This window comes from Mustela erminea, chromosome 3, assembly GCF_009829155.1.
Source record: "Mustela erminea isolate mMusErm1 chromosome 3, mMusErm1.Pri, whole genome shotgun sequence".
NCBI lineage: Eukaryota > Metazoa > Chordata > Mammalia > Carnivora > Mustelidae > Mustela > Mustela erminea.
In genome coordinates this window covers 18,648,897-18,671,241 of record NC_045616.1, presented here as the reverse complement: position 1 = coordinate 18,671,241, position 22,345 = coordinate 18,648,897, and the positions used below count along the sequence as shown (strand labels likewise).

The 22,345-nt window shown below is 44.8% G+C and overlaps 1 protein-coding gene across 4 annotated transcripts in view; it reads left to right on the top strand.

Moving 5' to 3' along the window:
- SEMA6A (semaphorin 6A) overlaps positions 1 to 22,345 on the top strand; it is a 127,242-nt gene that overhangs the window by 86,856 nt on the left and 18,041 nt on the right. For 2 of the 4 annotated variants that reach the window (XM_032335407.1, XM_032335410.1), the window contains 9 exons: positions 973 to 1,104; positions 3,266 to 3,421; positions 4,835 to 5,011; positions 5,351 to 5,491; positions 5,578 to 5,658; positions 8,713 to 8,771; positions 11,033 to 11,053; positions 11,191 to 11,241; positions 16,491 to 16,655. In XM_032335407.1, coding sequence (XP_032191298.1) covers positions 973 to 1,104; positions 3,266 to 3,421; positions 4,835 to 5,011; positions 5,351 to 5,491; positions 5,578 to 5,658; positions 8,713 to 8,771; positions 11,033 to 11,053; positions 11,191 to 11,241; positions 16,491 to 16,655 — 983 coding nt within the window. The remainder of the gene's footprint in view (positions 1 to 972; positions 1,105 to 3,265; positions 3,422 to 4,834; positions 5,012 to 5,350; positions 5,492 to 5,577; positions 5,659 to 8,712; positions 8,772 to 11,032; positions 11,054 to 11,190; positions 11,242 to 16,490; positions 16,656 to 22,345) is intronic. The other 2 variants (XM_032335408.1, XM_032335409.1) reach the window with 2 other exon arrangements.

Sequence of the window (22,345 nt, the reverse complement as noted above, 5' to 3'; positions counted from 1 at the left end):
TTCAATAACCATGTTATGAAATTAAAGATGGCAGAAAATACCCCTAATCACTTAGGAAGTGATTTCCATATCCTTTCAATATTTGCAAAGTCAAGACTAAACAGGTCTCTCTGCCCTGGACGGCACAGTCACCGTGCACAGCGCCCGTGTCTTTGGCCCCGGTGCTCCCGCCCATGCCTTGGTCACTACCTCAAAGTCTGGTGAGCACTCTCGGCCAGCTGGTACCAGCCATTTATTTGATCAAAATCAAGGAATGACCATAGTTAGAGACAAACAGGGGTTCAAATGAATGAATAATTCATGCCTCCTCCCCACTGATTAAAAACCCCCCAGTCCTTCCAAGAGTACCAGAGAAGGATGTAATTACAGGTAGAGATTACCACCATTATTATTATTTAGCACGTAATAGAGCACTTTATTTGCAAAACATTGGTGCTTTAGAGGCTTAAGCTGCTTTGTCTGATGCAAATAAACAGGAAGTAAAACTTGAAATGGGCAGTGGGCAAACAGAAAATAAGCGTGCTTTCCCCACACATGCATTCCTCCTCCCGGGGTCTCTGAATGGAATAAACCGAACACAAAAAAGCAATGAGTGGACAATGGAGACACTTTTACTTCAAATGTACCCCAATATTAGAGATGTAAAACATTTTTCAAAGACTTTAAGGTTAGTGAGTGAAAATTCAGGGAATTTCTGAACCACCAGTTATGAACAAATGCAGTTCCAAAGTCAATAACCAAAGGGAGAGGTTTTTTTCCCTCTTTGCTGGTAAGCAGTCTTTTCTTTAAAGCCACCCATGCAAACGTGATTCAGGAAAACGTTCCCTGTGTATACCAGCGTTCCTTACAGTACTGGGGTGCAGACTTGAAATTTCCAGTGCCCGTAACAGGAGAGGTGCTTTGGAGTCTGTTTTCCAAGCTGCATGCGTTAACAGTTGTGAAAGTAACGCAGCATGAAATGCTATGTTACAGCATCCCAGGGTCTGCAGTGTGTGCCTACGACATGCTCGATATTGCCAATGTTTTCACGGGGAGGTTCAAAGAGCAGAAGTCTCCAGATTCCACTTGGACACCAGTTCCTGATGAACGAGTACCCAAGCCCAGGTACGTGTAAATATTTCTGTGGAGATTCTGAACAGCAAAAAATGGGCACCTTGGCCCTCTGACAGTGAATGTCTTAGAGAACCGCACACCGGTACCCTCCATGGGGCCCCAGAGATATAAATGCTGGAACAACAGAAAGACCTAGAGGGCCATTTGCCTTCATCCCCTTAACCTAAACTCAGCATTACCTCTAGCTATATTCAAAACAAGGCTCAAGTCTTCTATTTAACCTCTATCCCAGTGGCTTATCCAGTGTAATCCATCCCGTCCAGCCCTGCTGGTATATGGTTGGGAAGTGGGAGGCCCGGAGAGGCAGAATGTGTCTTGTGCAAGTGCACAGACCTGAGTAGGTTACTACCACTACTCCACCCTGCTTTCCTGTCCTTATACAGAGACCCACGTCCTCACACCCTAATCAAATGTGAAATATACATGGTGATCCCTGGATTCTGTAACCAGGCTGGATCAGAGCTGCATCCAGGACTCCAGGGCAAGGGTGGGTAGAGACCAGTGGGTACAGTGGACCATCTTGTTTGCTCTGCTCTACTGGGTTCTAGTCTGTTATGGATCCAGACACATTCCACATCCCTCCACCAAAATGTAAAGCCCCAGAATTGCTTTCATGGGGAACCTGCTGTCCCAGGACAATGCAGAGACCTCTTGGTCCTGTGTAACCTCTGCGAAATCTTTGCGCAGAGTCAGCTAATTCGTTCTCTCTCAGAGAGACAGGATGAAACTCTGCCCCGCCTCCATGCCTGCCCTCCCCATGGAGCACGCGCTGCACACTTCCATTAGAACACGGGCGATCTAAGGTCTGTAGAAACATGTGTGTCCAGCTTCCTCCACTGGATTTTTGAGCTTCTGCAGAAAAGCCCAGTATCTTCCTTTTTTTGGTTTCCAACACTCTCCTCCAGCCACCAGTCCCCCACACAGAGCCGGCCAGTCCATTCAACTGAACTGACTTAGGTAATGTTACCCAGCCCCCTCCACCCTCCCCCCCAACCACAGGAAGCCCTCTGTGGTTCATTGGTCTTCATCACCCGAATTACCTGCCGTGTGTATTCGCTACTACTCACGGAGAGCAGACCGGGTGCAAAAAGGCACACTGTGGCCGGCTCAGAGAGATCCCCAAAAAGTCACTGCCTAGGAACATTAGCTACTTTGCAGATAGGCAGGAAGGGGAGCTAGGCTCGAGGAGTGAGATTCCAAGGAATACTCACAGACTGCTCCCCTTGATGTGTGAAGACGGTGACAGCCAGCTATCGCCAGGACACAAACTGTGATTTTCGGATGATGACAATGGGTTTCTCCCCATCCTTCCACGGGCCTCCTTGTGCCTCTGGCCGACATCAGGATGCTTTCACAGACTGGCTGTGTTAGTGCCGTAAAACGGTGCGTAGATGAGGCTGGATCATGCCAGGGCTATCAGGGTCCAGTGTACTCTCCTGAACCAGCAGGCAGACGCAGGGTGTGGACAGGACTGGGGTCGGGTTTCCCTGATCTGACTTTACTAGGCTGTCCGCAGACTCCTGAAACCACGGTACTGCTTATAGAGATGACTTTCTGCTGTCACTGTTCAGAAATAAAGAAATGACCTTTCAGGAGAGAATCTTCAGTGTAACTGGCTTTTCATACCTGCCCAAATCAATCAAAACCACTAAAGACAAACCCTGCACATTCTTGGAGCTCCAGGTAGAGAGAGCCAGTTACATTGAGTGTTGCTGGGCTCTACACTGGCTGGCCGCTCTGTGAGCACCTCTGTCTTCTACATCGTGCAGAAGTTAGCTGCCTTCTCTCCTCTGGTAGAGCAAATATGCCTAAAGGATGTCCAGCAGGGTTTTAGGACGGGCAGCGGAGCTCCTGCCATGTGGGCAGACCTCCCACACCTCCCGCCTTGACTGAAGCTCCATCACTGTCTGGGAGGTTGGTCTGGGCTTCTGGGGGAAGCCAGGCTGCCCTGGCTGCAACTTCGATATGGAATGAGGCAGCCAGGAGAGAAGCTAAGCCTATTTTGTTTGGTGGCATTCTGCACCGTTCAACTTCCCCTTCTCAGCGTACAGCATATTCTCCCTCATGCCAGATGCTTAGGGAAGCAGTCCATTCAAAGAATTTGCCATAAGGCATTTAAAAAAAAAAGCTCCCTCCCTTTGTTTCTTTCCAGGCCAGGTTGCTGCGCTGGCTCATCATCCTTAGAAAAATACACAACCTCCAATGAGTTTCCCGATGATACCCTGAACTTTATCAAAACCCACCCCCTCATGGATGAGGCCGTGCCTTCTGTCATCAACAGGCCGTGGTTCCTGAGGACGATGGTCAGGTGGGTGTCAAGAAGATCACGCCCTAACCGGGCTGTTCCTTCCTCCATCTCACGCTCACAGAACCTGCCAGTACATCATGATCTGAAATGCCACAAACATCTTCTGTTATCCTTGGTGTTGCTTCGGCTAGGAAATGCTGGCCAGTTGGGGGTCTGCCACCAAACCCCCATCACCACATTCCCAGTGGGAAGAGTTCTGATATCTCCAGGCTAAGAGGACCCGTGCCAGCAACTGGAGGGAACAAAGATTCCTCCTTCCGGGTGAGAGCCTTCTGGGCGAAAGCAGAGCAGCAGTGCAGGAGAGCCAGTCAATGGATGTGAATACATGTGTGGTTGGATATGGTTGCAAAACATGCTCCAGATCCCATCCAAGTCCCGTCCCCAGCTTGTTAGCTGTCAGACAGACCGGGGATGGACGGCACTTGCACAAGGACGGAAGAGTGAGGGAGTCACACTGTACCATTTGTAATCTGAAGGGGTGGCCAGAAGAGAAGGGACAGCTGATCAGAAGTTTGTGTTAGCGTTAAATACTCCTTCTTGTATCTCTTTAGAGTTTTTTTCCAAACCATTCCACAGGATTTCCCAAGTACCATCCTGTTAGTGGCAGCCAATAAACAAAATGTTACTCGTCTTTACACCATTTTTTAAACAGTGACTTTAGGTGAAGATGTTAAAGGACGATAATGGCTTTCGCCCATAAACTGGAAACTGTGGTGTAAAACTTGTAGGAGGGCCCGTGTTTTCTGGTTTCCGCCAAAGTGCTTGGCACAAACAGGTATCCACCGAGTGGTCAATGGCTGAGAGATACCCGCGAAAGACGGTGCCCGACAGGACTTATCAAAGGCCTGATGTCCTTCATCTATGGCTTCAGAGGGACCCTGTTTGGCCTGCATGTCCTTGTCTTAATTTACAGTGCCATCGGCATGCCACCTTCCCATCCCTCAGCACTTTCTCAGCCCCTCTATGTACACGTGGAAAGCCTTCCAATTTGTTGACAAGGCTTTGCACTTCAGAGGCAGAGTACGAAAAACTGGTATCTGTTGCTTGCCTTTACGGTGGTAAATGAAATGTTCAGTGAGTTTGGTTAGTATTTCTTCCCCTCTTCCTGGGAGACCTCAGCCTTTCCTTGCTGCTCATGGAAGAGATCACCGCTGAGCGGTTGCAGATGGCGATGGCTGTCTATTTGTTATGTGACTTGGCCTCCACACATACCTCCGTCCTCCCCTTGGAGCCATCCTAATGCTCCGCATGTGGAAATAAAGGACCAGAACAGCTTGAGAACATTATCTACATGCATGTATTTTTCTTGGGGTTATTACTAGAAAGCTATGTCACAACTGTTTGAAGTGGAAAAGGGGACCCTTTAATGACAGACCGACAAAAGAACTAAAAACCGTGATCCTGTCATTTTAGATACCGCCTGACCAAGATTGCAGTGGACACTGCTGCCGGCCCGTATCAGAATCACACTGTGGTTTTCCTGGGATCAGAGAAAGGAATCATCTTGAAGTTCTTGGCCAGGGTAGGAAACAGTGGTTTCCTAAATGACAGCCTTTTCCTGGAGGAGATGAGCGTTTATAACCCTGAAAAGTAAGTAGAATCTTTGGCTCTTTCTTAGTAATTACTGGTCATTATGATCCTTTTCATTCAGAGACTATCTGAGGATAGCATGTTTAGGTGACTTTTAATATTTGCAAAAAATACTTTAGTTCATAAAAAGCATTGTTTTCTCCTTGCCAGTAATGTGTGTGTTTATATAAATACACACAAAAGGGAGGGGGACAACTTAAAGGATCTGCTTCACCTTCAGTGAGACCAGACTAAGATACCACCCCGTAGGCTGGGAGGCGGGATGGGAGGGCCTATCAGGAGAAATAGAGCAGACTCCAGAGAGACTCTGAGCAGCACCATCCTGCCTTGTGCCACCAGGTGCAGTTACGACGGAGTGGAGGACAAGAGGATCATGGGCATGCAGCTGGACAAAGCCAGCAGCTCTCTGTATGTTGCATTCTCCACCTGTGTGATAAAGCTTCCCCTTGGCCGGTGTGAACGACACGGGAAGTGTAAAAAGTAGGTATCTGGCCTCGCTGACCCTGAGAAGGTCCACAGTGCTTAGAGAGCAGTCCCAGTAGCTCACGGTCCCATTCTTCCCGCAGAACCTGCATCGCCTCCAGAGACCCGTACTGCGGGTGGGTAAAGGAAGGTGGTGCCTGCGCCCACCTGTCACCCAGCAGCAGGTAAGGAGCCTGAGCTGTGTGGGAGGGTAAGGCAGCCTTAGGCTGCAGTGCATCCTAGACACACCGTCACCCCACTGCCACCCAGCCTTCTGTGCACAGACCTCATCAGTGGGACTGCCACCCCCCTCCCTCCTTTTCCCATTCACAGAACATGCCAGCATCACATGTGGCAGATTTTCAATTGATTCATCATCCGTCCTCAAACTGTTGAAAAACACAGGGAAAAGAAACACAGTGGGCTTCTAAGTATTCCCTGAAGAGAGGAACAAGAAGGTGCACGCCTTGATCGCAGCAGCGTAGGAACAGTAGAGAAAAGGCGCAACAGGGTCCCGATTAGATTAGTGCTGTGGTCTGTCCGGCCACAGCCAAACTAACTCCTCTAATGGACTGTGCAGGGCTGAGAAGAGGTCACAGAGCATTTGTTCAGCGATGCGTCGGTACAGCGAGTCCAGTAAGCCATTCCAGGCACTGAAGAACAGCTGACCCTATTACTCGTTAGGGAGTCAATCAGTTCTTGGCAGTTGTCCAGCAAATCAGCTAGATCAGGCCAGTGTATCATGCCTGTGATTTTGGTGCATAAAATTGTTACCCTGGCTTTAAATGCTTAGATGGCATTAGTTAGAAGGTTTTGTTTTGTTTTGTTTTTTCTGTCTTTACTTTGGTGGATATGAAATCCCATGCACGTCCTTGACAAGTTAGGGCAACTCAAGGAAGGTGCCATATGGCAGCACAGTTCTATCTGAACCATTCCTTCAATGTTCCCAGATCCTAGAGGGCAAAGAACCATCTTGGCATCACTCTGAGCCTCCTCTCCCATTTTAGAATAGCTGGAGAGGCAGGAGAGTGGATCTGATGACCACCACACGCTAATTTGAGGGAAAGTATTCCCACAAACATAACTCAGGACAGTTGTCAAGTCCGACCTGGAAATCTGCCTCATGATTCATTGATTATCTAGATCACTTCACAAGTAGCAATGCTGATATACTAGCGTTAGAGATTTGTATCTTTTCCTGGGAACCCTTGAGGTGAAGGAGTAAAGATCACAAATTATGGGAGGGAAGCTAAGAAATGACTTATCTCCTTTCTATATTCAAGGTGTGACCTGAGGTGATAAGACTGATTTTTAAAAATCATTTTTAGGTAGGGGCTCCTGGGTGGCTCTGTAGGTTAAGCTAAGGTCATGATCCTAGGGTACAGAAATCAAGCCCCACATTGGGCTCCTTGCTCAGTGGGGAGTCTGCTTCTCCCTCTCCCTCGCCCCCGCCCCCTGCTTGTGTGCAGTCACTCTAATAAATAAATAAAATCTTAAAAAGAAAGTAATTTTTAAGTCAACACCTGAACTCCAAAATTACTCCCTTAAGGATCTACATCTATGTCTCATTGCTCAAAACATGTGGAACTCTTTTTGGAAAACGGCCTTTAGAGCCTGATGAATCCTGGCTTCCAATACCTCTGAAAATCTTTATCTTTGGAATACGAATTTGATTTTTAACAGAGAAAAACACTGGAAAGCAAACACGGTGAATGATTCGATCAAGGCTGTGACTTTCCAGATGGTTTTCCTAGACGGTCCATAAAATAAACTCTAAAGGCAGTTGCAAAACAGAGTGTCAACAATGTTGTGCGAAGGAGCACAGAGCGTCCCCCCAAAAAGGACAGTACTCCTCTGAGTGAGTCCAGCGTGCTTCTTTCAAAAATCAAAATAGAGATGCTGAGACTGGTCTTGTTATATACCTTGTGCAGCCCAATGGTAACCAAAAGGGTCTGAAAGAAGAGTGAGCTTGTGGGCAAGTATGAGGTAATAAAGCAAGGTTCTCAAAGTCACAGGGTCTCTGGGGGTCTCAGCACAATGTACCACCACACCCCTCAAGGGTGCTACAGGCCCCTGGCCATTTGTTCTTTGGAACATACTGTCACACAGGTCTTTTCTAGGCAAAGAAACAGATCAGGGTCTAGGAAAACAGTGCTGGGGTCAAGGAAAAGGAAAGAGAAAGAGACCTTTTCTTTTTCTTTTCTTTTTTCTTTCTTTTTTTTAGGGACATATTTTTCTTCTTTTTCTTTTTCTTTTTAAATTTATAGACTTCTATTTCACTTATAAAGAGTTATGTTAACATTTTAGGGGCCCCTGGGCAACTTAGTGGGTTAAAGCCTCTGCCTTCGGCTTAGGTCATGGTCTCAGGGTCCTGGGATGGAGCCCTATATCCAGCTCCCAGCTCAGCAGGGAGCCTGCTTCCCTTCCTCTCTCTGCCTGCCTCTCTGCCTCCTTGTGATCTGTCAAATAAATAAATAAAATCTTAAAAAAAAAATACAGGGGTTAATAAGGGGTACCTGGGTGGCTCAATGGGTTAAGCCTCTGCCTTTGGCTCAGGTCATGGTCTCTCGAGCCCCACATCGGGTTCTCTGCTCATCAGGGAGCATGCTTCCTTGCCCCTCTCTCTCTGCCTGCCTCTCTGCCTAGTTGTGATCATTCTATTAAATGAGTAAAAATATTTTAACAAAGAGTTATGGGCTGCCTGGGTGGCTCAGTGGGTTAAGCCTCTGCTCAGGTCATGATCTCAGGGTCCTGGGATCAAGTCCCACATCGGGCTCTCTGCTAGGCAGGGAGCCTGCTTCCTCCTCCCTCTCTCTCTCTCTGCTTGCCTCTCTGCCTACTTGTGATCTCTCTCTGTCAAATACATAAAATCTAAAAAAAAAAAAAAAAAAAAGTTATGTTAAGATTTAAACTTTTTTAACGTTTAAGAAATGCTCAACAAATCCATAAAAGAAGCATATAAATAATCCACCAACTAATTAGCTCCCTGAATAATATCGGAATTAGTGGCTTAAACCCTGCCTTCTCTTTGAAGAGTCCCATAAAGACTTGTTTCCATAAACTTCAGAGACAGATTTTCCAGCTGTTATCTGTTTCTTTTTTTGCACCTGCCATTCAGTTTATCAAACCATGTTCATTTCTGGAGTGAAACTTCAGACTCATTCCAGAGTAAGGACGTGCATTATTGAATTTGTTCCCTTCTTCTCCCTGTTCTTATTTTTTTCTTTTTTTTTTTTAAGACTGACTTTTGAACAGGACATAGAACGTGGCAGCACAGAGGGCCTGGGAGACTGTCACAGTAAGTACTGCTTTTTATCCATGCTTATCTTTGTGCAAAGACCCTTTGGTCGGATAGCCCAGAAACACGACCCCCACATGTGGGGCTGGGTGTGGATGGCCCCAAACCAGGCAGAAGTAACAGGAATCATCTTCTAAATATCAGAGAGAAAAAACAGTGTGTTGGAAAGCCAGTGTGTCAGTGCTGTTGCTGTCAAGTGCCGGCGCCTGTTTCCTTGTTATAACACTGCAGAACCAATTCATTCCAGAGGATATTAATTATAGTCGAGAAATAAATCAAATCAGCATTTCCATTAAAAAACTGGTTTTGTTGTTTTAAAAAATGTCTTATTACACCATAATTTTTAGCTGAATAATAAAAAGACTGATCGCTGTACTCTAGCTTTTTAATTGAATGGGAGTGTTTTGTTCTTGAACATATGCCTAATAAAAAACTATTTTTTTATTGGTATCTGTTACCACTCACAGTAGAAAAAGATTTCAGAAAGAACCCACTAAGTGCAAGATGACTCCGAATAACCTTTTTTTATAGGAATTAATCTATTATGCTTACCTCGGAGTTCATCTCAAAAGTTATTAAGTTGTAACACTTTAGATGGAACTTCATATAAAAGATCCTGGTCAAAAGTCTGCCTAGTTGTCCTATGATCTGATTAACATGGGTATTCTCCTGAAAAGGTTTATTAATGCTGATTTAGAGAACAATGCCACTTTCTTGGAAAATAGTTTACGGTGTTTTATATGTGATAGATGATGAATTCCAGAAAGCTTATTCATTCAAAATGGCACCCAAAAAATAGCTCCTGAGGGAATTAAACTCCTGTGGGAATTAAATTCCTGGGGGAATTAAAATCAGGTATACTCTGATACCTGATTCCATAATGAAAATCACGGATCCAACCCTCAATCCTTGAGGCATGAACACTGAACTCGCAGACTCTGAGGTACCACTCAAATTTCTACCTTACCTTTTTTTGGAGATCAAAAATAATCCAATAAAGAGGACTACAGGCAGCCTTATCTCCCAAATTCTTTGCTGTATTATTTCATTTGCAAATATTACATATTGGCCAAAGCTTTTTATTAGGTCTTCAAACACAAAACTTAGGGAAAGAAATCTACCTAGGAGACAGTGTCCTTACCAAAAGGCCTGCATTACTTGTGTGCCGTGAAACTGCTTGATGTTTGATCAGTGGATCTTAAATCATGTTAGTCATGTCGGACGGAGCCTTATGGCTCCGTTTTCAGGGAAACAAGTTCTGGTTTGTGTGTGCGTCTGTGTGAGCAAACTTAATTAGCTGACTTCAGTGAATAATTTTCTTCCTATTTTTATGATCTGGTGGTATGGGCATCTGTAGAAAACAGGAGTGTCGACTGGGATTGAATGACTGAATGGATGAAAGCTGTGAAAATGGCTGTTACCATCTCTGTCACGTGTCCACATGACCTGTGTGTTCTGGGGCAAAGGAAAACCAAAGGAAACCTCTGTATCTAACGCAGGGGAGCCCCTCAGGTCCCCAGCCTGCGATTTACTCTTCAATCTCTGTGTTATGGTGTGCTCCCTAACCTTGAACTCCAGTCCCAGCAAGGCAGTCGGGGTGGGGGGGCCCACTCAGGGCAGGAAGTACAGCCCCCGCTCCGCTGCCTTTCCTGGTGGCTTCTCTGCTCTCTGCTCCTGCTGGGGCATGACCTACTTCTGTTACAGACCTGTTCACATACAGGCATTCAGGGTTTAGATAACTGGTGCACAGTGACTCCTGAACAGGATTTTAAGAGGAAATGAGGAAATCCTGAAGTCAGTGTCAGAGGCTGAACTCAGAGCAAGCTGAATGAACCAGCGATGTGACTCACACACAGCATGCAAATACCTGTGTGGCTAAGACGATGACACGACGGAGACCGTAGACAAAAGCGTTTCTAAGTGTGGTCCAGGTGTCACTTCTTTTGCCCACATACACGTCCTTCTCTATTAGAGTAAGGCCTCAAGTCCCAGAATCACATACACTAGCAGCTCGCATTCCGTCTACTAACTCTTGCATTTGAGTCTTGACAACAAAGGGCAGTGACTTTGAGGAAACTCACTCGGGGAGAGACGGGGGTGTGTGAAATTGGACCCGATATAAAGCAGAAATTAAAAAGCACTTAGTACTGGGGACCATTTGTAAGCATAATTCTCTATTAGCTCACTCCTGCTTATTATGTAAGTCACGCTAAGCAGAGTGTTAAACATTAAGTAACCTTCTCCTCCCTTTTGTCTTCCAGATTCCTTCGTGGCCCTGAATGGTAAGAAAGATATTACTCATAATTTAATATCGATGGAAATCTATGTGGGAAATCCTGTTTCACTAATCCTCTTGAGTATTTTCAAACCTTGGGTTTCTTTTTTAATTAATTTTTTTATCCTCATTATTTTTTTATAGACATTTCAACTCCTCTTCCAGATCATGAAATGTCTTACAACACAGTATATGGTTAGTTTACGGAATTTTTTTTATTTTATTTTATTTTATTTTTTTGGTAATTCCAACCCACTTATCCTGTCATAGCTTATAGTTTTCATCCCTAAACATCATGGACCAGATTCTTCGTTACTTCAGGGCCCCAATTCACTAAAATTATTTCTCCATCTCATGATGCTTCAAAAATCACTGCCTGTGAGAGACAATTGACATATGAGACTGGCTTCTACATTTTTAATCCACAGAACACGAAATTCGCCAACCTCAGGGAATTCTGTGAATATATTTAATGAGTTCTTAAGGGAGAAGAAATTGCTTTTGGATATAAGTATATCCAAGATAAAAGAACAGTGCGTGTAAGTAATAGGCCATAGCTCTCAACTGGCAGGGAACCATTCCCGAAAATGCTGACTTTCAGGGCGCTGCCCTCTGCAGGGGGAAAAAAATCTGTACATCATGCAGAGACCAGTTCTTAGGAGGCAAACCTTTCCAATATCACATGAAAATTAGCCATCGAAATTTAAGTTCCCAAAGAGTATGTGTATTTAGACGTATTTTCAGTGAGAGTTCTTCCAAATGTATACAAGGAAGACTGACGCAGGGGAAACGATGTGCAAACAGGATTTACCCCATTGTTCCTGCTCTGAAATACACAGACACTACATTAAACAAAGCCATGAAGTCCATAAACAGAATATTCTGAGCCCTTTATAAGAAAAACTGAAATGGAACTGAAGTGTTCCACTGCTGTTTCTCAGAGTTCCCCCAAACGTTTATAGGATAAACTATTCATGTGTTTTTTTAAATATGGAAAACACATGTGATGGAAGACTGAAGCTTTGCATTATAATGGGGACTAAGAGTTTCACTGATGCACAAAGGCTGTATAGCTTTTGTGTTAAAAATATGTTAACAGTAACAATTCCAGGACAGCCTTTAAATGTAGAGGCAGGGCATAAAGGAAGGCGGGGGGGGGGGGGGGGGGTGAGAAAAGAAAGGCAGGTTTAGGATTCAGAGAAATAGTTCAAGATGGCTACAAATGTGTTTAACAGCTCTATGGAATAAACTCTTACTCCCTGTGTCTAATTACCGTAAATAAAAAGCCTCTTTGGAAGGCCTAAAGCCTGTGCACTCCTAAGTGAGCTGTGCTGATATGGGAAACAATGCCTGGTTCCCCTGTGAAGGGGGGCCACGAGAGCAGATGAGCCCACAGAATTCATCCACCTTTGGTTGTATCTGTGACTCAAACCAGAACGCTGAACACCAACAATGAACAAAAATTTCTCAGGAGGCAGATGTCGTCTAGCTTAGCTCACCTTCAGAAGGAGAACCCACTAAGCACCTGCTCGCCTCCACTATCATGCTTTGCAATCATTTCCTATAATTGAATAATCTTTACCAGATACTGAGGAATTCAGGTCTTAAATCTAATTGAACCAGCAACCTACCGAGCATTCATCAATTGGACGGAGACCATTTTTTAACTCCCAGGTAATTTCTCACACAGAAAGAATAATTAGACGATGGGACACTTTCTATGAACAAAAAGTCTCCCTCCAAGCTATGGATCTCTAGTTCCTTTACAAAGGGAAAGGAACATTTTAATTCCTCCATATTAACATCTTAAGGAATGATGCCTGTTCACCCTCAGCTCTTGATCAGTGGCTTCTGTGATGAAACTAAAGAAGAGTTGGAATTTCCCTTTCAACTAATGATCCTGTCCATTTTAAGCTACATCTGTTCAGCGCCAAGTGGCTAGATGACTGACTGACCACCAAAATAAGATCTGGTCCAGACAGTACTTACAAAAGCACAGGAGACTTTCTTTTCACAAACTATTCCAAGAGATGCTTATTTTGGAGTTAAAAAACCTAGAACAGATTTAATTAATTCACTCAAATATGTGTTGAATGCCCACCATGGTGTCAGGCGCTGGTCTAGGCACTGTATTTCTACCATCAAAGACCAAATTGCTATTTGTATGAGCACGGACACAGACTAAGAAGCCAACCACAAAGTCTAAAATGCACCCACTGTTTCTAGCTGTGTCCTTTGCACATCCCCCCTAAAATGTTCAGTGGCTGAGCTGAGGCTCATAGAGCCATGAAACGTGAACTGCCTGACTCACAAAAAGAAATCATTGCAATAAGTCTTGCAATCTCTCTGCTTGGCAAAAATTCTGTGCAACAGCAGTCACAACTGCAAGAACCTCTTTTTAGTGAATTGGACCCTATTTTCTTCTCTCTCCCTTTCTTGTATTGATTTAGTATCTCTTGTTTTGTGTCTAATTGGCTACAATCATTGTTAACAGATAACAGTGGTTTGAAGGGTCTCTAACCTCTGGAGTCACAAAGACTTGTAGATATAGAGAAACAATATGATGCATATTAAAATTAACTCCTAAAATCTATTCCTTTGCATATGATAAGAATAATATATCAGGGGCGCCTGGCTGGCTCAGTCAGTGGAGTATGCGACTCTTAATCTCAGGGCCGTGAGTTCAAGTCCCACGTTGGATGGAGAGATTACTTAAAAAAAAAAAAAAAAAAGAGGAACACATCTTGAGCTCCACTGATTAAAATATGACCCTTCTTAATGGATGAACAAGACAAAACCATAGGCTCCAAATCTACTGACCTGTAACACCATATCTACAAATAAATGCCTATTTGCGTAGCATTATTTTGGTTACGGAGTCTCTTAGGGAATATACAAAAATGATACAGCCTGTAGAATCAGATTTTAAGAAAGAATGTAAATGATTTCCTTTTAACATTTTAAGCTTGGAGAAGTAGTAATGACATACCTCTCTGATATCAAACGAAGGACTGCTGTTTAACTATGCTCTTACAAGGCGGTTCTAAAATTTTTGAGAATCAGGCATTGCTTTCTCCAACTGTCTGGCTCACTAGTGACACGTGTTGCCTATCTTAAGTTTAAAAGAATACAAACCTCAGGATGCTCAATTTTTTTCTTTAATCTTGAATACATCAAATGCACGGTTTCTCTAGATTTACATATAGAAAATGGGGATGCAGTGGGTATTAGACTAACACTTCAGCAATAGGAAGGAGCTGATTTCTCACATTTGTGTAAAGCATTTTTCTACCTAACTACCATCTGGTCCACATTAATTTCCTCTCATAGCCATAGCTTTCCATTACCAATGAGTTTTCCATGTATTTGCAGCATATGGTCCAGGAAATCTTTCGACGGCGAATGTGTCCCTTAGGCATATATTTCCCCTAGATTACCGTATTAAGAAATGTTCTCCCTAAACCACACTTATGGCATTACCATAAAATTGCCCCTTGAACACAGTTAAATTGAAAGTACTCAAAATGCGTATCAATTCAGGTAAAAGAAATTCCTGCTACTTGGAGGAAAGGGTTTTGTTCCCCACCCCACCCCACCTCCATTCTAACTCCCTACAAAGCAATTTCTAATGGTTTGCCGAGGCTGGGTGCTGAATTCTCTCTTGGGATGACCATGTATCGCCAAAGAGCGGTGTAGAATTCAGAAGTAGAAAACAAGAGGCTCTGTTTCAGACTGCAATATAAGCAAAAAAGAAGTCAGAAAATCTGCATTTACAAGTTTGGCTTAATTTCACTACTCCTGTTCTCTTATCGGTATTAAGAGATGCGCTGTGAAACCCAGAAATAAAAAAAGAGAAAGTCTAGAGGCAAGTATTCTTGAGTTGCAAAAGAACATGTTCCTAATAGCTGGATAGAAACCAGACTATGTGCACCAAAGCCAATGTTGGAAGCTGCGTGGAGGCGAACAAAATTTACGCAGAAAGAGGTTTCTTAAATGTTAGGCACGTGCTGTGGTGGCATTTGAGAGTGGTGTTTCCGCAGAAATCATTAGAGTGTAGGTGAGCCACATGGCTTCTTTGCTTTTCCCTCAGTCTTTTTTACATACGTTGTCTGTTACGTGCAGTACTAGAGTCTCCTGGGAACCCAACTTATTATAATAAGTGTCATAAAGAAGAATGCAATGCACTGATCACTGTCATTTACCTTCCTGGTCACCAGTATTTTATTTGTCACATACGTGGTGATCACAGCCCAAGGCTGGAGCCACCTGTGACTCTCCTCCTTTCTGCCAAAGCCACTGACTCCACATTCACAGTATTTGCCTTGATGGTCTTTCAAACACTGTGAAAGAGGAGGTTGCCATAGCGAAGATGGTTTAATGAGCCAAAGACTCAAGATGAAAATCACGGAGAGGTTAAAATTTATTTCTCCCGGAGAGAACAGGTAGTGAGGCTTCCTTTAAATCACTGTTTAAATCACTTTCTTTAAATCACAGTTTACATCAAAGCACCTGAAGCGACCTGTATTTAACCTTGTGAGATGGTGGCAGGAAAGCTTAGGAATGTGTTCACAAAAGTATCCAGAGTTTCTGCCCTAACTCCCAACCTGGCCATGCTTTTCCTGACGTCATCCTCTGGTAGCCTCTGGAGGTCAAAAAGCTGTCCCTTTCTAATCCAAAGCATGTCAGTCAGTGCGGCCTCAAGAAAGGCCTCTCCCAAGCCAGAGTGAGGAAGCCATGCAGCTGACTTTGCTGGAACAAGACACAGAAGGCACAGGCATGGCAACACGGGGCAGCGGAGGATATCATTCCAGAGAAGCAGTGATGGGAGCAGGTCCCTTTAGAAAGCTGTCACTTCCCTTACAAATGGGGAACCCGTGAAGCTGAGTTGAAGCTGAACGCAAGACACACCCTCCATGAGAGAGGCTCGGGGAGAAGGGCTTGGGACCGAAGAGTTGTTCCTAACAGGCAAGAGTCTCCTCCATTACCATCCACCCACCCCATTAGTCACAGAGGGTGTCCCCCAGAGTGGACACATCCTGCCTTAAGTCGTGCTACACGAATATCAGAGAAGGCCACTGGTCCTTCTTGAGCACATGCTGTGTGTCAGACACTGCTGGGCACTTTCCCCACGATGTCACCTTCTCCTCCCCGTGTGAGGAGGATAAGGTGTCATCATCCCCATTTTGTGCATAAGGAAAATCAAGGCCCAGAGAGATTAAGTGAATCTCCCAGGCTCACCAAGCAAGCAGCAAAAACAGGCTGTGGCCCTTCACCCTCCACCTGCAGGGAGTCTTCTGCAGAACCCCACTCCCAAGCCTGTTACCTGGAGGGCAACCTCCTTTCAGGCCTCCAGCCAGCCTGGGGCCCCCCTCCTGGCCTTTGAGCAAAGGAAATGTGGGGGTGTCCGGCGATGTTCTCCCTAACTGTATTTGTGATGAAAACAGGGCACTCCAGTTCCCTCTTGCCCAGCACCACCACGTCAGACACGGCGGCTCAAGAGGGGTATGAGTCTAGGGCGGGAATGCTGGACTGGAAGGACCTGCTCCATTCACCCGACAGCACAGACTCTTTGGGGGCGGTGTCTTCCCGTAATCACCAAGACAAGAAGGGTAAGGCCTTGGAAATGACTCTTCCTCTGGGGGGAGAGGGAGGGAAAAGTGAGGAGGACTGTGTAACTGCTTCCAGCTGAACCGTGCAGTGTTGAAGGAACCTCCAACACACTCCGATTGAAAGCATCTCAAAAAAAAAAAAAAAAAAAAAGACTGCAATCCAGTCTTCTGTGTTCGGCTTGATCCCAAATTATCCCGCGATCCAGGAGAAACCACACAAAACAAATAACACATCCTCTAAGCTCCCTCCACCCAAAAGAGGTGCAGTTTGGCCCAAAGCAGACCCCTCTCCACTCCTCTTAGCTCATTCTGGGATTCTAGGTCCTCTTCCCCCATTCCGTTAACGGACGGATGGCACAGCCGGCCTCAGCATGTGCATGCAATCCAAGCACAGGCCCGTCTCCTGCGTGAATGGGGAAACAGTGGGCCAGAGTCTCCTCTGGCCGGTAGCGTCCCTCACTCACGCGTGGTGCTGAATTTGAATGGAGCCGTGATCCCGCGATGTAACTGTAACTGCCCTTTGAGGACAACGGCTGAGACAAAAATATGTCATTTAATCAAGCAGAATTGCTATGCATTTAAAATGGAAAGGAAGCTGAGCTCGATGAAAGGGACTCTACTGTGAACTGTCCTAAATTCTCCCCTGCTTTCTTTGCTCAACGAGAGACAGGAAATGTCCTCTCTTTTCTCGCCGGTGGCTGCTTCTGGTAACACATCCTACTTTAGTTGCAGCTGCAATCGAAGAGGCCTTTACTTGTCCAGAAAACAGTCTTGTAAATCAGAGCCTGAAAAGCCCAGTTATGTTGCGAGCTGCTTCCCCTCATTCAGAATTGTTCACTTCTATATGTTTTCAAGAGTTTCATCCAAGCGGGGGTTGGAGTCTCAAGGGCAGACCAGCCACCATGACCCTTGGAGGCCAGTCTCTGTCACGTCCCGCGTACCCCCTCCCGGGGTTCTCTATGTACATATTTCCATCTTTACTTCAAGAGGCCGTTTGCCAGGCTGACCCATGCGCTGGACTCTCGCCCTCTTTTTTGCAACTCATCTCCGCTGCTGCATGGGCCAAGCTGCCGTGCGCAGGTGCGGCCCTTGTAACTTGTTCCAGAGCATGTCCCCTCCAAAGTCCATTTTCTTACTCCTCTAGAACTTCTGATTCGTATTCCCTGCCCCAAATCTTAAGAAGAGTGGCTTCTGCCTCAGCAGCCTCCTGAAGCTGGAGGCATCCCCGCTCTTCCCGTTCCGAGAGCGCGCCAGGCTCACAGGGGGCGGGACAGAACCATCACGGCAGGCCACAAGCCTACCACGTGCCATTATTTGTCATGTGTGGCTCCAGACTGCAGATGTGTTGGTCTTGGTCGAGTTCTCCAGAAGAGACGGCTCCGTGAACTCACTGGGTGTTTGCCCACTGTGACTTTCTGAAAAACCAAACAGCCATCCCTGTAAAGCATTCAATATGTCAACCAAATAGCTGGCTGTTGGTTCCAATCATTTCCTCTTCACTTCACCGAGACGGGTGGCGTGAATCTTCTCCAGTCGTTAACTCCCCAAGGGATGGAGGTTATCAAAGAGTCCAATTAACACTTTGACAGATCATTTTAAAATCCGGCATTGTTCATTCTCTTGGGTCTTATTATGAATATTGACAAAGCTGGAAGCAGTCTACAAATTGTCAAACAATGGTGGCAGAGGGGACTGCATGGGTGTGTAACATGATCACTGTTCTTGTGCTGTTGACTCCTTGCCTTGCCCTGTCAAATTCAAGTTTGGTTTTTGACAATTGATTACGGTTTGATGGGGCAATGACAATGGGTTGTTATGCAGAAAAATTTTTCCAAAACAAAATTGTAGCTTAATGTTCCTTTTGCCATGATTTTTATGATTTTAATTTCCATTTTGCTCTGAATTGTTTTTCTGTTTAATGTTCATGATTTATTTTCAACTTCTGTTCTGTTTTGCTAAGCACTGTGTGGTATGACTTGGTGATGGCGTTACTCCGTTGGAAAAGTCTTATTTCTTTTCTGACTCAAGATGATGTCCCTTAACTTGGCCCAATCCGTGAGCTCCTCGCTTCTTTTCATTTCCTGATGTGGGTGCCTTAAAGATGTCACATCCGTGTGTGTGCAAGCATCTCCCAGGATGCGAGAGTTTCATGGGTTTTGGCGAGGGCCTCTGGCGGGTGCTCTTTTCACTGGGTCAATTGTCTCATGGGAATGTGACATTTGTGTGCCCCAGCTTTAGGAGCTAAATATACTCTGGAATTGTTTCTAAAACATCACACATTTCCCCACTAAGCAGAAAAGGTGTCCCGCTCACCAGCTTGCTGAGGAGGAGTCAAGTGCCCCATGCCTTGTTTTTTCATTCTGGCTGCTGAGTAAGAGGCCAGCAAGCCCAGGAGCCCGCAGCTCTGCCCTGCAGATCTGCTGACCACCGCTGAGCCGGCCCCACTCTATGTCCCACGTCATCCTCCAAACAATTCTGCATTTCCAGAGTATGTTTGCTTGTCTTTTTCTTTCTTTTCCTTGCTGTTGTCTTTCGTCTTGACTTAATCCTGTGCGTTCCTCACATTCTGTCAAAGCACCAATCCTCACCTTGCGATCTAACCCCTTCTGCTACCATTGTTCTCAGCCTCCCCCTTTCCAAATAATAGACCCAAGCCCTCTGCCCTTCTGTGGAATGTTCCAAGGCTCTTTCCTTCTACACCGTGAGTAGCCTTCTGACACTGTACGTGTACAGAGACAGCCATAATAAGAGGCCTGTAAGGCTTGCAGAAGCATTATCACTGAAAATGAAGTAATTTTCTCTCTCAGTAACTGGCCTTGCCCTTCATTACCCTACTGGCCTTGTCTAATGTCTCTTGTCCTTGCTGCTTTTCTTTAAAATTGCCTGATACCTTTCAAGCCCTAGATTCATTAGTAAAAACACAGCCAACTGCTCTGTTTTATCTCTGGGTCCCTAGATGTCTGGAGCCTCTAGAGCCAGCCCTTTAATCACCAAGTTGAGAAACTGGATGCAGCCCTGGCTACTTCTTTCTTGGTTTTGCCACATTTAAAAATATATATTATTTATTCATCCTATAACTATTGAGGTGGTAATGAGTAGTTACAAAGGGGCTCTAATTACATATGAATAAGAAAGAAAATCCACTTTATTTTTAGATCTGGCTCATCTCCCCACCACGACCCCCTTCCCACAGCGAAAGAAATAAGAGGTTTCTTTTTTAGGTTAAGCAATACTGAAAATTAATAGCCACTCTTGTGCTTCTTGTTTCTGACCAAAAGTACTAATACCATAAAACCTGATTTCCAAGAAGACTGAGAGATATGTGAGGAAATTGGCCATGTACTGATCTGCCAAGGGAGCTGTGTAGCATAAATATAAAATGTAAATGCTGACCACTGCTGTTAGGATACAATACATCAGAGCAGGAGAAAATCCCCTACTTAAGACTTTATAGAGTTCTTGTGAGCTGTCAGAAAACAGATAAAATAGTCAATATATACAAAGATGTTCCTACTTGATTGGAAATGCCAGCGCTGTAGTATGCTTATATATTTTGGAAAATCTCTAAAGTGAGATACTATCAAATTACATTTAGTCAAGAGGATATATACTCGCTGCACACAAGAAAAAGATGTGGAAACCGAATTTAAATTAGAGATCAGATGAATAATTTAAACTAAAACATACAGTAAATGTTGAATATATTTTAATCAATGTACAAGCCACTTGTGTAAGCAATTCCTACTTTGGGAAATAACACTGCAGCAAGATTCATAAGGTCTGTCAAGTATGGTGATGAGTATGTTGTCCATACTTCAAAAACAATCCTGAACAGAATTTTCTAGATGATAGAGTTCATCAATGGTTCCTCCAACACCATGTGGCCTCCAGCAGTAGGGCCTCACAGTGGGACAGGCAGCTCCTTATAGGACAGGATTTAGGTCGCTGGGGACATCACAGCCTTCAAGAATACTGATACCTGTACGAGAAGGTCATGTCCTTTTCATTCCTCTTTCGGCCTTCCTGGTTATGTCAAGGGAAGTCTCAGTTTGGTGCTTCATTGTTACCAACTCCCTTAACTTGCCACTTCCCACTTTGAGAAGAATAAACAGGTTTGGGCTGGGGGCTTTGCCATGCAGCTGGAACCAACTGGAAATTACAGCGGTTTTGCTTTCAGTTACTTTTTTATGGTTACCTTCTATCTATGAAAAGTGATGCTTTTACCCCCATTTATGATAACGACAAAGTTTCTACTTCAAAGACATTTTAAAGGTAATTTAAATAAAATACTAAGTAAATGAGAATGTGGGAAGTCCAGGGGGTTAAAATTACTAAGTAATATGGTAGGTAAGACTCACAGGTACCACTAAAACTGTAGTATTAGTAGCTGCATGACTAAAGTTTGGGTAACTCTGGCCTCAGGCAATTAGAGGAGTCCAGTGGGGATTCAACTACTATCAAATCATGGCTTCTGGCATTTGGAGGAACAAGATTTACAACCACCATGCTTCTGTGGGCTGGGCTTCTTGTGTTGCAATGTTATGATCTAGTGCACTTCTGACATCTCTTCCAACTACTGAGCTTTGTGACTGGGGATGAGAAGTTTGGTCAAGTAGGAATTGAGAGTAAAACGGGTTTAGACTAAAAGGAAATTACTGATTCTAGTCTTGCTAAGCATCTGGTGAGCAGCTTCTCCAGACCAGCTGTGGGCCCCCAAGGATACCTGTAGCTAGTGAATCCCCAAGTTGTGGCTGAGGGAAAGCTGAGCGTCAGCATTTCTGCTGCCCATCTGCTTTTCCATTACCGGTCTGGACTCGTGACACAGTGTTCCCCTGACCTGGCAGTAGCCTACTCCTGACCCCTTTGTCCCTCTGATCGCATTCAAACTCTACCTATGCTGAGCCTCAAAACCTCAGAGCCAGGCTTTCCTCATTAACAAGCTGAGAAATCCAATTTGAGGTGAGCATGGCCCAATGGCACTAGCTTTTTAACAACCTCTGATCCTTAAAATCTAATGGATTGGGGATTTTAAAGTGCCCCAATTCTATGGGGAAAGTAATTTCTTGGCTCCTATCAAGTCTCATGTAGGTGATCTCACACCAGAGAGAATTGTTAGGAAGGACAACAGTAAAGGAAGAAAAACAAGGTCCTCCGCCTCTCCTGACTCCCACACTGGGGTCAGATATTCTCTGCCATTTCCTCAGTACCACTGCCATAACAAAAATGTCTTCTGAGGCGTCTCAAGCAAAATTTATGACTGGCTGCACATGCAGTATGGGAAGCCAATAAGGAGTCAGAGGCTAAACTAGAGATAGACGCGGCTCCTACCCAAGAACCAGCAAACTGCCAGACAGACAAAGCACACATAGTAAAGACATGTCCTGAAAAGCCTTTCTGGCCACCACTGCCTGCGTGAACAAAGCTGAAGTGCGCACAGCAGATTTTAGAAAAGGGTAGTAGACAAACTCATCAGCTTGGCTGATGTCAGGACACAGCTTCTGGAAGACGGTTTCTCAGACCCATTTCTTTAGCCCTTCCCTTCAGCACCATGTTGTGGGCGTCATGCACCAGTGGATACAGAAAGGAGAGGAGATGAGGGGAGAGGAGGGAGGTATGGTTGATGTAGCATTCACTTTTTAAGGTTTGGTAGAAATGCTGCCAAACTCGGGCTTTTTTTCCAACAGCCTTAA